The sequence below is a fragment of the Musca vetustissima genome, unplaced genomic scaffold, assembly GCF_032173495.1.
Source record: "Musca vetustissima isolate MV318-11 ecotype Yass unplaced genomic scaffold, APGP_CSIRO_Mvet_v1 utg9679, whole genome shotgun sequence".
Classification (NCBI taxonomy): domain Eukaryota; kingdom Metazoa; phylum Arthropoda; class Insecta; order Diptera; family Muscidae; genus Musca; species Musca vetustissima.
This window is the reverse complement of record NW_026880787.1, coordinates 207,710-220,298: the sequence shown is the minus strand read 5'-3', so window position 1 is coordinate 220,298 and position 12,589 is coordinate 207,710. Positions and strand designations below refer to the sequence as shown.

General features: G+C 33.1%; 1 protein-coding gene across 2 annotated transcripts in view; it reads right to left on the bottom strand.

Moving 5' to 3' along the window:
- The window catches only part of LOC133326622 (tyrosine-protein kinase Src42A), a 90,115-nt gene extending 80,268 nt beyond the window's left edge, over window positions 1-9,847 (bottom strand). For both annotated transcript variants that reach the window (XM_061535253.1, XM_061535254.1), the window contains exon 1: window positions 9,552-9,847. In XM_061535253.1, coding sequence (XP_061391237.1) covers window positions 9,552-9,839 — 288 coding nt within the window. In that variant the 5' untranslated portion in view covers window positions 9,840-9,847. The remainder of the gene's footprint in view (window positions 1-9,551) is intronic.
- Window positions 9,848-12,589: the final 2,742 nt, after the last annotated feature.

Sequence of the window (12,589 nt, the reverse complement as noted above, 5' to 3'; positions counted from 1 at the left end):
AAAAGGAAGTTTTTCTTTTTGTTGCACTATTTTCGCGTGGAGAGTAACTTGGGCATATTTTTATTAGTTTTAGAGTGTCATTTGTCGTAAGTGTGAACGCTGTTAGCTAAAACAATATCAATAATAAATATTAAATTCAAATAAAGTAATATCTTACTAAGAATTACATATATATATAATCCTATACATATACCAACAGAATCACGTGGTATGTGCAGTTAAATAGTGTAAGAAAATAGGTAACGTGTGCGTGACAAAATTAACATATGTTTCTATACAGACTCTAATATGAGAAAAATTTTTTTGATACTGCTGTTATGTGTGGATCTTGAGATGACAAACGCAAATAAAACAACGTTTGTCTTCTATCCCCATCGAACAAATTTTTATCCGTCACGAACATGTTACATTCTTCCTCAATAAGTTGATTTAGAACCGAATTTACAGGCAAAAACTTCGTCCATAAATGCATAATGATTTACTAAAGGTCTTGGGGCCACACAAAGCATAATACTCTGACAACATAGTTGTGTGGGGTATAGGAACTAGCATTTTTAAAACATTCTGTTTTGAATTTAATTTTTTAGTACATGTGTGTGTAACAGTGCGTTACGAGTGTAACATGTGCGTGACGGTGTTCAAAGTTAAAAAAGTATATGTTAGAAATTTTTTTCTCAAAAAACTTAAATGTCAATATAATCTTGAATAACCCATTATAGCTGTAAAAAAAATCCGCAATTTTATCACCAGCCAATTCGCAGAAATTTCATATCGAAACTGATATCCAATTTTTAAAGGGAAATTTTTGTAGCACGTGCGTACGCTAATTTTTTCTTAATATCTCCGAAATTTACAAACAAATTCATAAAAAAGTTAGCAGGTATTGTAAAAGAAAAACTATTTAATAAAAATTGCAAAAGAAATTTCGGAAACTAATTTTTCTTAACTAAACAAACGATTATATTTCGCACGCTGTAACAGTGCGTGACAAGGAATTCGTGATATTCTTTAATATGTGATTAATATAAACTTGCCTCTGCTAAAGCAAAATATTTTTCATCATTATGCATTTTTTCCTGTCAATATTTTACTGGTTGTTGTTGTTGTAGCAGTTTATATGTATTGAATGTTTCCTGTTATGTTTCCTCCAGTTCTGTATCCAGATTTAGGAATGCAGCTACCTACACTGGCTGTAGCCACAAATCTTCCGGAGTAAGGTGAATAGGTTTGGCTGGGCAATTGAACAAGTGCAGTGTGGTATGAGGGCCTGTACCACATCATCACCCTGGTCATCAATCCGTGCCCAATAAGAATTGAGCCGACTGCACCATCCAGAACGTAATTGAGCCAAAACTACTATATATATGTTTGTATTTTACTGGTGTATGTCGTCTACGCACAGTAACATTTAATAATTTGGACTTGAGTCACATTCGAAGTAACATGTACTTATAGAGGGAGTGGTATTTTTCAGGCACAATATACGACGACCATTTCACTCTAATGTCTATTTAAGGAAATGTGTTTTCTGTGGGACCTCAATAAATGCCGAAGCCTGTATGTACGCCCCGTTAAGGCATTGAGTAGACAATATTTTATTATTTTCGTCACGTGCGTATATTAGTCACTATCAAAATTTTGATTAAAAATTAACTTTTATTGAAAAAATAGCAACATATTCATATTTAAATACTAATCTGAAAATATAGTATTTAATACTTTTTCCAATATAATGCTTTATTATTTTACAATAGGAACACTAAACATAGATTTTCATTCGCTGTTTTTGCAATCTAGTTTGTTTTAAGAATCTGAAAGAAAATAAATATTCACATCGATGCTTTAAATTAATACTTCATACATCTTTGTCCCTGTTTTGGATCCAAGCTAATGTTACAATTAATTTCATAAGGGAAAATTTATATTCATCGACTATTCAAGGACATATCTCCGTCGTCAAATATAAATTGTTTTCATTTATTTACCCTCTTCAGGTAAATTTCATTGCCGAATTTTCTTTTCAACTTTTAGTTACTATTTCTTTTCACATTGGACCAGAGCCAACTGTATGAAATAATGTCGTCATGGTTATAGCGACATCTGTTTCGAATCGTCAGAATTCTCACTGTTATGTTAGGTTACTGGGTGTCTTTTGTTTGCATTCCTTAGCCGGCTGGTTGACTAGGTGGCATGTACAATCTGTTTATGCTGCAACAAAAATTTCCTTCATTTTTGCATTGACTAGCGGACAATTCAACATCGGTAACATCGTCATCGCCAGCTCATGCAATTTGTTGTACCATCGTCATCATAGCCATCAGCAGCGCCCGTTGTGGGGGAGAATAAACAATGGCAACCAACGCCTTCTTCGGCCCCAATGTATGAATGAATGAATGTTTGTTTTGTTTTCATTTCCACACACTGTCTTTTCTGATCTGCATTTTCGTATTTTTATTTTATTTTTACTTATTACGGAAGGTTAATGTTCGCCGGCGTCAATATTGTGTCATATCGTAACAAATTATGCCAATATAGGAAATATTTCGTTGGATATTTACAAGAATTCAGTGATAATTTGTAATAAATACAGTAGTGGCGGCCACATCATTAAAACATCTCCTACAGTAAAAAAATGCTTTATCAAACCTCGAATTGTTTGTATATTTATTCAGAATTCAAAATTTAATAAGCAAAAAGGAAAAATTTCAGATAAAATATAAAATCGCAATTTTAGGCGGACTATCTAAAGCACCCCCACTTGATAGTACAGAAAAAAGTATTAAAGTATTGTGGTGGAAACTATTACTTATTTCAGGCTATAATGCTTCCTAACTATTTCACTGGCTTCAAAAAAATTTCTTTGCTTTGATCTCCAACAAGTTCTGGATTGGTTTAAGATCAGGGGACAGGCCAAGGGACGCCACTTTTGGCGTATGTTTTTGTTCCTTATCTTGCTGGGATGTACATCAAGTGGGCATCTATTCCTCAGTATGAGGCAGAATGGCGACTTTTAATATGCCTTGCTCTTGCCTCCAGAAACAACCCCAGACCATTATGTTACATCTTCCATGTTTTGCCTTTGTCTCGCCTTATGTCATCTAAATCCATTAAATTGGACTTAGATTCATCAGAAAACAGCACAGTCTTCAATTTTTTGGTTTTTTTCAATTTGTCTGGCTTTTATTATTATTATTATTATTTTTATGAAAAAGTGGGTTTGCTATTCCTCCACTTATTTCGCTTATTTTTAAATTTTAGTGGATTCGACTTCAATTTGAAGATGGAGTGGCATCATTTTAGATTGTCCTTTTAATTAAGAAATCGTCCCGTTTCGGAGTTTCGCGTGGCCTTCCACGAGTTGGAGACGTGCAAACAGTCTCCCAAAACATACGCGAATTTCCGGGAAAAGATAAACCAAAGTCGAGGATTTTGTTCTTTAATTGCACTAAGTTATTTGAAGTTACGTCATATGGGTGAAATATATCTAAATACGCATTAGTTTATAATATAAGGGGTGTATCCTAACAGACAGAATCGAATTTAGTGCATCTCAAAAATGTATGCACTAAGTAGTAATAACTTTTAAATATATTCCACCAGTAGGAAATATGGTGATGATAAATACGATTAAATGTACTATGCGCATAAGTTTTGGCTGATTTGTTCAGAAATAAATAGGTAATTTATTCATTATTAAAAACAACAAATATATAGGCAAAATATAGGCAAATGATTTATTTGGGATACCATTTGTATTTTGTTTTTGCAAAATAAATAGTCAGGCTGAATCCCAGTTTATTGTTTTTATAAAAACAACTATTTATTAGTGGGGAATGTATGGCATTGTTTGCCGAGGGGTAAGGCAGGGAAGACTATAGTTTCGGATCACGCCACTGATCCTCACCAGTTCCCTTAGTTTTTTTTTTTTTTTTGGAAAAGGTATGGTATTGTTTGTAAATGCCTTGTTAACCACGAAGTGAGGCACCAGCGAAATTCTCATGCAGTTTATATCGTTGGTCAGCTAAGTACTTCGCTTTGTTACAAGAGACATTTGGGTATGAAAGGTTTTTTGTATAGAAGCAATTGCTTCTGGGGAGAATTTCCCAACAAAAAAACTAATGGACTGATGAGGATCACTGGCGTGATCCGAAACTATAGTCTTCCCTGCCTTACCCCTCGGCAAACAATGCCATACATTCCCCACTAATAAATAGTTGTTTTTTTTTTATAAAAACAAACTGGGATTCAGCCTGACTATTTTGCAAAAACAAAATACAAAATTTATTTCGAAAAAAAATTCTATGAAAAACTAAATTGACCCAATCTTTACATGGTCAAAAAAAACAACTTTTTGATTTTTTCTTATAAATAAGCAAATTTTGCCTGAATCAATAAAATGTTCAATTTGATCCTTGGGTATACTATTTCTATCCTGAACCTTTGGGAATAGGTTATGTCTGTTTGTGAAACTCTTTTGATTTTCAAGCTATTTTTATATTTTTTTGGCAGTAAGTCAAAATTGAAAATCAGACACATCTCATTATAATAAAATCGAATTGTAAATTATCTAAAACTAAAATTTTAGAGCTCATCTGTTTATACTGTAGAGTTGACTTAGTTTTGTCGAAGTAAAAATTGAGAAAATTCCCTTTTCCATAAATTACTATTTATTTCAAAATGAATTTTGCAATAAGGCTTTTTTATGCTACACTTATTAACCTTTAGATCCTTTAGTTTTGGCCACAAGTGTTCATATATATATATATATACATATTCATCCTATTTTAAGTTAAAAATATACTCAAGACACAACGCCTATTTCAAGGGAACAAAACAGTAACAAAAAATTTTTGTTACTGTTTTGTTGTTGTTTTTTTGTAATTAAAGAAAAGTCCTTTTTTTATGGCGGGCATGATAACTCCTAACTGGAACATCGGAATCCGAAAATTCCAACGGTGTTAGAAAGAGTACATAACTGGCTCTCGTATGAACCAGGATTATTGACTTCGCTCTAAAATGGCGGACCTTTGAAAAAATATTTTTGGAAAATCGCCGATTTTTGACCAAAAACCAAGTTAAAAAATAAGGAAGATCTTCACCGATTGGCTTTATCCTAGTTCATGCGATAGCTATACACTCACAGAGAAACGTGTAAATTTGGAATCGATTGGGTTATTAGTTTAAAACGCGTTTAAAGTTTGAGAAGCCCTTTAACCGTCATTTGATGCTGACACAATAAATCGGCTATATCTTCAAGAGTCCTTGAGATTTTCACATGAAATTTTGTAGGGACATTCTTGAATTAGTGTAGATTCGAATTAAATCAAAATTTTTTTCGACGTTCCCACGCCTCTCATTCCCACCGCTGTCGACCGAGGGACCTCCCCTTACGTAGGGATCGCGTACACACCATGATCTCTATCATGATGGGATTTCAGAGTGGAATAAAAAACCAGATACAGAATCTACTTCAACAGCCAGTTTGTTATTAAGTTTTACTACTCATTTAAAAATACAATTATATTAGATTTTATTTGTTCTACGCTCAAGCAAAAATCTACATTAGAGTATACAGAGTTAAAGTCAATACACATTTTACTAAGAGAATCTCCCATAGAGTAATTCGTGCGGTGGAAGTCTACATATAACAGTTGATAGTGTCTACTAGATCGGACAGGAACATTTATTCTAATAGAAGAAATTAGGAAATCCGAAGGTATATTGCCATTTAATATTTTTAGTACCATCATAGTATTCAACATAATACGTCTACTTTTCAATGTAGGCAAACGAATTAATTTTAACCTGCTAGTATAATATGGCAACACAAAACTACTATTCCAATGTAATCCTCTCAGAGCAAAAAGTAAAAATTGTTTTGCACGGATTCGATTTTATCAGAATATATTGTATATTGGGGATCCCATACAACAGAACCATACTCTAAAATAGGTCTAACAAGATACGTAAATAGTTGTTTCGTTATATATGGATCCGAGAATTCTTTGGCCCACCGTTTTATAAATCCTAAGACACCATAGGCTTTATTTACCATAGATATAACATGATTGTTAAAATTTAATTTTGGATCCATTAGAATACCAAGATCAACGAAAGAATCTACAGTTGATAAAACCGAACCATTAATATAGTAATGTCTTATCGAAGAAGAATTTCTAGAAAACAACATATGTTTACATTTATTTAAACTCAAGTCAATACAATTTAGGCTGCACCTTTGAAATAGGCGATTTAAATCATGCTGGAGTAAATCAGCTTGCTTTTCACAATGATGGGTAATGAACAACTTGACATCATCTGCATACATTAGCAATTTGGAATGCGATACAGAATTTGGCAAATCATTTACAAACTTCCCTGCGGAACACCTGATGGAACATTAATCGATTTTGAAAGACATCCCTCAAACAAAACTATCTTGACCCCGAGAATGGGGGGGTCCCCTTAGAGAATAATTTCGTCAGACTACACCGCTTTATAACGATATACAGCAAAGATAACATCAAAATGCAGGGATTAAAAGTGAAAGAATAACAAAGGATTAAACTGGCAGCCATATTATATATTTTTTATTAAGCGTAACATCCTGTTTCGGATTTTCAGAATTCAAGAAAAATATCCATTGGTTATATCGTTTTTATTGTCTGTCCAATTTTAGATTAAACATGACTACACCGCCATATAAAAATAATATAATATGTAAAACGAACCACGAAAGCAAAAAATACATACTGATAATTATAAACATTACTCTACTTCGTAGAGGTCTATCAAAGAAGCAACTGAAGCAAAAATCAAGTGTTCAAAGTGAAAATAATGTGCAATGAACAATACAATTTTTTGTTGTTTTTATTTATTTTATTTTTGCCTTCGCGTTAACGTTGAATAAATTAACCATTTTCAAATTGTTTTCTACCAACCAATGGTAGAAAACACAACTAGATTTCTCGTTAATTATTACATGAAAATGGTTTGCAAATAACGTTCAAATAACAATGCACCAGCAATCCACTACACTTTTTTGATATTTGTAAAATTCAGCTCTGGAATAATTTACGATGCTCACAACAACAAAAGAGAGAGAGAGATATATATGTAAAATGAACCTCAATTTAAAATGTTCATATAACTCCATTGTATTCGAAAAACAATTGCAAAAAAACTACAAAATAAATAAATCGCAACTGCACTTACCATTGCACTGAAAAATTGTATAACACCCAATTGACAGAATACAAATATAAAAAAAATTACGCTATATAATTGCCACATAGGAGTTGATTCAACTTTCCAACTGAATGTATTCTCTCATCTGCCTTGTAGGAGAATTATAATTAAATATAGATTCAACTATTAGCTCTTGGTTAACTCGAACCCGACATTGAAAATTCAGCAGAAAAATGATTAACAATGTTACTACAAATATATGAAATTACGAAGCTATACCCTGTATTGAGCGCTCTATATCATTGTTTCAGCCAAACAGTTTGTATTGATAGCAGAACCACAGTTTAGTACAAGATTGTATTTTCTCAAGATCCCTAAATCGCTGCGACCCCGTCCGAGCAGTCGTCATGAAATTAACCACTGACAACCTAATATTTTATTTAAAAATAAAAATATTTTGCTAAAAATATAAAATTTTATTTCGAAAGAAACTGAAATGGCGCTGGTGAATGTTGACAGATATAAAAATCCAAGCAAGAAAAAATCAATTCAATATTTTTAGTACCTATATAATAAAATTTAATAGTTTGGTGCCCGAGCCGCAAAGGCGCTATGTAAATTTGAATTCGTGTAACAGCAACTTTGCCCTTTTCTTACTATCGATCAAATTATGAAGGCATTATGAGGATTTATTTATAATAGGAAATATTTATGAATAAAAATACATTCGTGTAATGTTTGAGTTTCAGTAGGTTACTAAAAGTGAACTCTAAATGGAGAGGAATATTTTATTGTGAAACAATCCAACAGTTAGAAACGAAGAAACCATCACTATTTAGTCAAGAAATAGTTCTTCGAAATAAATCTAAAGAGAATTATCAATGCGGACGAGGAAAATTGGAAAAGACATCTAGTACTTGAAAGTGTCAAGTCCTTAACATCATAACAACGATAAAACTAGTGAACTTATTTTTTCCGGTCTACCGAGGTCTTCTGCGAAAAAAGCAAGCGAATTCACTTTACTGCATGTCAATTTTTCTAATGAGCTTGTTGTACTCCCGAAGATAGTTATCGCCCTACATTATCCATGATATATGATTATTTACTTGCTGACAGTTTGTCAAAACTCTACTTAAATATAAACATATACGTTTTCGTAAGCTTAATTCACATATCTCCTCCGTAAATTGGACCTCTATACGGCTTTGTAATTTTCTGTGACACAAAATAAATTTATTTCACAATGTGTTCCTACTGTTAGAATTCGAAACTCTGATAAACAACCACAACCAAACAAGTATTACAAAAACTCAATTTAAACTTTTTAGTTCATAGGAAAAATAGAATACTCTTACTATTCTGTTGCTAGATCCAAAGAATATAGGAATATAGATGATTGTCAAATTAAGTGTTATACCAACATTAATCGATAAACTGATTACTTCTGTAATTATAAAAAAAATTCAACCCAAACCTACTTTAGGTTAGGTTAGGGATGTACGGTTGTTAATAACAACCGCCCACTCGGAGACTATGTCCATTGTAACCTACTTTAGTAAAGCTTCTGATATGGTTAACAATGGACATTTACTTTATAAATTAAAACATATTGGCTTTAGCATAAATTTAGTAAATTCGATATCATCTTATTTGTAAAGTAGTTCTATGATAAATAATATGGTTCACAAATCGGTGGGTCAAAGAATTCTCGGATCCTTATTTAACGAAACAACTAGTTATGTCTCTTGTTAGACCAATATTAGAATACGGTTCTGTTGTATAGAATCCTCAATATGCAGTATATTTCAATAAAATCGAATCAGTGCAGAAATAATTCATACTTATTGCACTGCTGGGTTTACATTGTAATAGTAGTTTTGTGTTGACATCCTAATTCGACTGTAAGTAGATGTATTATGTTGAATACTATCATGGTACCAAAAAATATTAAATTAATTCCATCTATTGGAATAAATGTTCCTGCACGATGTAGTTGAATCTATGGGAGATCCAATTAGTAAAATGGGTATTGATTTTAATTCCATGTACTCCCTGCCGATTTCTGCACAAGCGTAAAAACTTAAAAACTGGCTGTTGAAGTAGATTCTGCAGCTAGGCAGATGGTGTGTACGTGATCTGTACGAAAGGGGAGTTTATATGCACTCAAATCCCGTCACGATGCTGATCATGGTGTGTATGTGATCTGTACGAAAGGGGAGTTTGAATGCACACGTTCGTAAGAAGATGGTACATTCGCAAATTTTTGAAAAGTATTCTATTTTACATGGACTTTAAACTGAACCAATAACAAATTTTGATGTTTAATTCTTAAGGATAATATTTCCATGTAATTTTCAACTCACCTGTGTATCGTTCAATATTTCTAAATGTTCTCCTTTGCGGAAACTTAAATCCTCGTCCGTACGGGCGTCGTAATCGTACAATGCCACAAATATTTTTGCATTGGCGTTTGATGTTTCGTTCTCAGGAATTTGAGGCACAGGTCGTATTTGTTCCTGCGGTTGTCCAATTGGCATAGTTATTTGTGGAACGCCAGTTACACCTACGGCGGCTGCATCGTCAAGCGGACTACGTTGATCGACATGAGTCTTGTCAATGTCAGATTTTTCTGTGCGTAAACAATTACCCATGATGGCAAACAACAGCAACAGCTGCTGGGCTTTCGTCTCCTGAATAGATAATGTATAAGCGATAGATGGCGACAGCAACTTTTCGTATCCACAGAACAGTAAATAATCGCTTAGGAGTGCTAGCTAACAGATGCAACCAGGAGTAGAAGTAAAAACACTTGAGACTTCTTCTCCGTTTTGTTTTGTTGCTTTATTTCGTATTTCCGTTGTTTTGATTGTCGTTTGTTGATTGCTTTTGTGACGATGATGAAGAAGAAAACGACGACGACGACGACGGCAATGATGACGGATGGGAATGGTAAAGCCTGTTTCTCATTCGGAACAGCAAACAGCGGTTGTAGGGGTGTTGGCACTTTATTGGGTTTATTGCATTTATGATGTTCTTGTTGAGCTTGTGTTTACTATCGTTTGATTCATTCTCTTATTTATTATTTTTCTTTTTTGTACGTATTCTTTCAGGATTTGTTTATATCCATAGGTAATTTATAAATATATTCTATTCTCTGTATTGGCGGTAAAGCGGAAGTAAACATAAATAAACAAATACAACGACAATAAAATTGTTTATTATGCGGGATGGGTGGATCGCCGAATGTATCTTCGAAAAAAAAACATTCTTCATAATTCTCTCATAAGTTTCAAGTAAAACAAAAACTCGATTTCTCTCACACGCTCTCTCTCTCTCTCTCTCTCTCTTTAACACCAGTTTATAATGTTTATTCAGAATCTAACAAATAAATGATCGCCTTAATTGCATTTTATTTGGAAAACTCTTGTAATTATGGTCTGTCTGGTTGTTTAAATTATTAGAACAGCATCCAAGCTGAACAAAGAGTTTGTGAATGGATCTTTATGGTTGATTGCGCGAATGCAGCGTTGCCAGACTTCCATTTGCATCATAATTATGGGATTAATTCATAATTCAAATAAATATATTTCTTCCGAATATGAACAAATACAATTAATTTAAATGTGAATTTAAGAAAAATAAATGCTAATTATCCATTTACTATTGATCATAACGTTGCCTTTCTATTTGCTTAATTTTGATATTATAGATACTTTGAAGGGTAATATACGTAGATGGGAAGAACTGGCTCCACGACTTTACATTTAGGTTAGGTCTTTCATGTATAGGTCTTTCATGTATAACTCCAGATAATAATCGGAATTACCTCAAAAAGTTTTTGGCGGAAATTTATGACTTATGATTTATAAGGTACCATGCATTGTACTAATTTCCAGATTTAATGTGGCAGCTATACGTTTGGTATCAAATTAAAGGAGGAACAGGTGAATTTGACTAACGATATGAAACAATTATAGACTTCCAAAAACAAATTTTGGTTGTCTCACAATATCAGTTTGCCAGGTTAAAACCTGTACTAAACTATTTTTTAATAAAATTTCGTTTTGGCAATAAGCTAGGAAACTAAAATATAATAATTTATAGAAATTCTTCGAGATAAATGGACGATGGCGTCAAATGAATTGACAAATTAAGTAATTTTTAGGGCCCGATTTCTGGTCACATTTGATTACAACTAAAGATATTTTTCTTGTTAGTCTTTATAGTTACGTGGGGTGCCATTAAGCAATATAAGGTATCATTTGAAGCTGTTGAGGTCGTGATTATAACAACATATGTTATTTATAGTGATTATGGCACTAATCCCATCTTATTGCCGTAGATAGTTTGAAAATAAATAAAAACATAGCGGACAGAGCAAACGTTTTTTAATTTCCAAGACAGCGGGATGGATATACTATCCCAAATGATCCGAGTCTGGAGCAAGTTGAGTTCAGGGGCTCTTCTCGTCAGGAGGAAAATTCGGCAAATGTATCAAAATTTGTTTAACTATTTTTTCTCATCGGTCCATAAATGACGAAGTTATGAGCATACGACTTCCGGAACTTCAGTGGTCCATATCTCGGGAAGTATGAACTTCTCCCATGAATCTCATATACCTATTTTCATGATCAGGGAGACGAGACGTACATGTGGAAAAATAAAGAAAAATTAGAGATGAGCAACTCAACTTAAGCCCCGAGTCTTACTAGGCCAATGACTGCCTGTCATATCAGTCAATTGTGTAAAAACAGTAGGGCTGCAACAACTACAGCAATTACACAATAAAAATATCTATCACTGAAGCAAAACCAAAAAACATATTAGTCGCCAACAATTTTCTGCATCATATCCAGAAAAAAATCTTCCACAAATAATTTTTTCCTCAGTTATAATTTGCACAATACTTCGTCCTTTTTCATAACACATCATGTAATTTACTCTATCTGGCAACACACACAACCAAAGTAAGAAGTTGACCGAAAACAAAAGAAATAAAGAAGGCGAAGGCACATCATAAAAACTCCATTCACAATAGGCACGATAGCTATATTGACATTTTTTTCTTCATTTCACAACACACTCATGTACATTCTATTCAGCGAACACTACTTGAATTTGTTTTTATTTTTTCTTTTTTTTGTGTTTCTTTCGCTTCTTTGGCCGTACGTATCTTCGTGCAATTATCTTTCACAACAATTCTCTATAAATTCGATGATACATTCATCCATCCAAAGTTAGTTGTTGGTAGAGTAATTGGTCAAATGGAGAAACACAGAAGACAGAAGCAACATGCAGTGAAATTCTGCACAAACTATGTTATTAACAGAGATGGGGAGAGGGGAATGCAAGAAAATTCCCTTTCACAATGTATTTTCATTCGTATCCATATCCATTTATG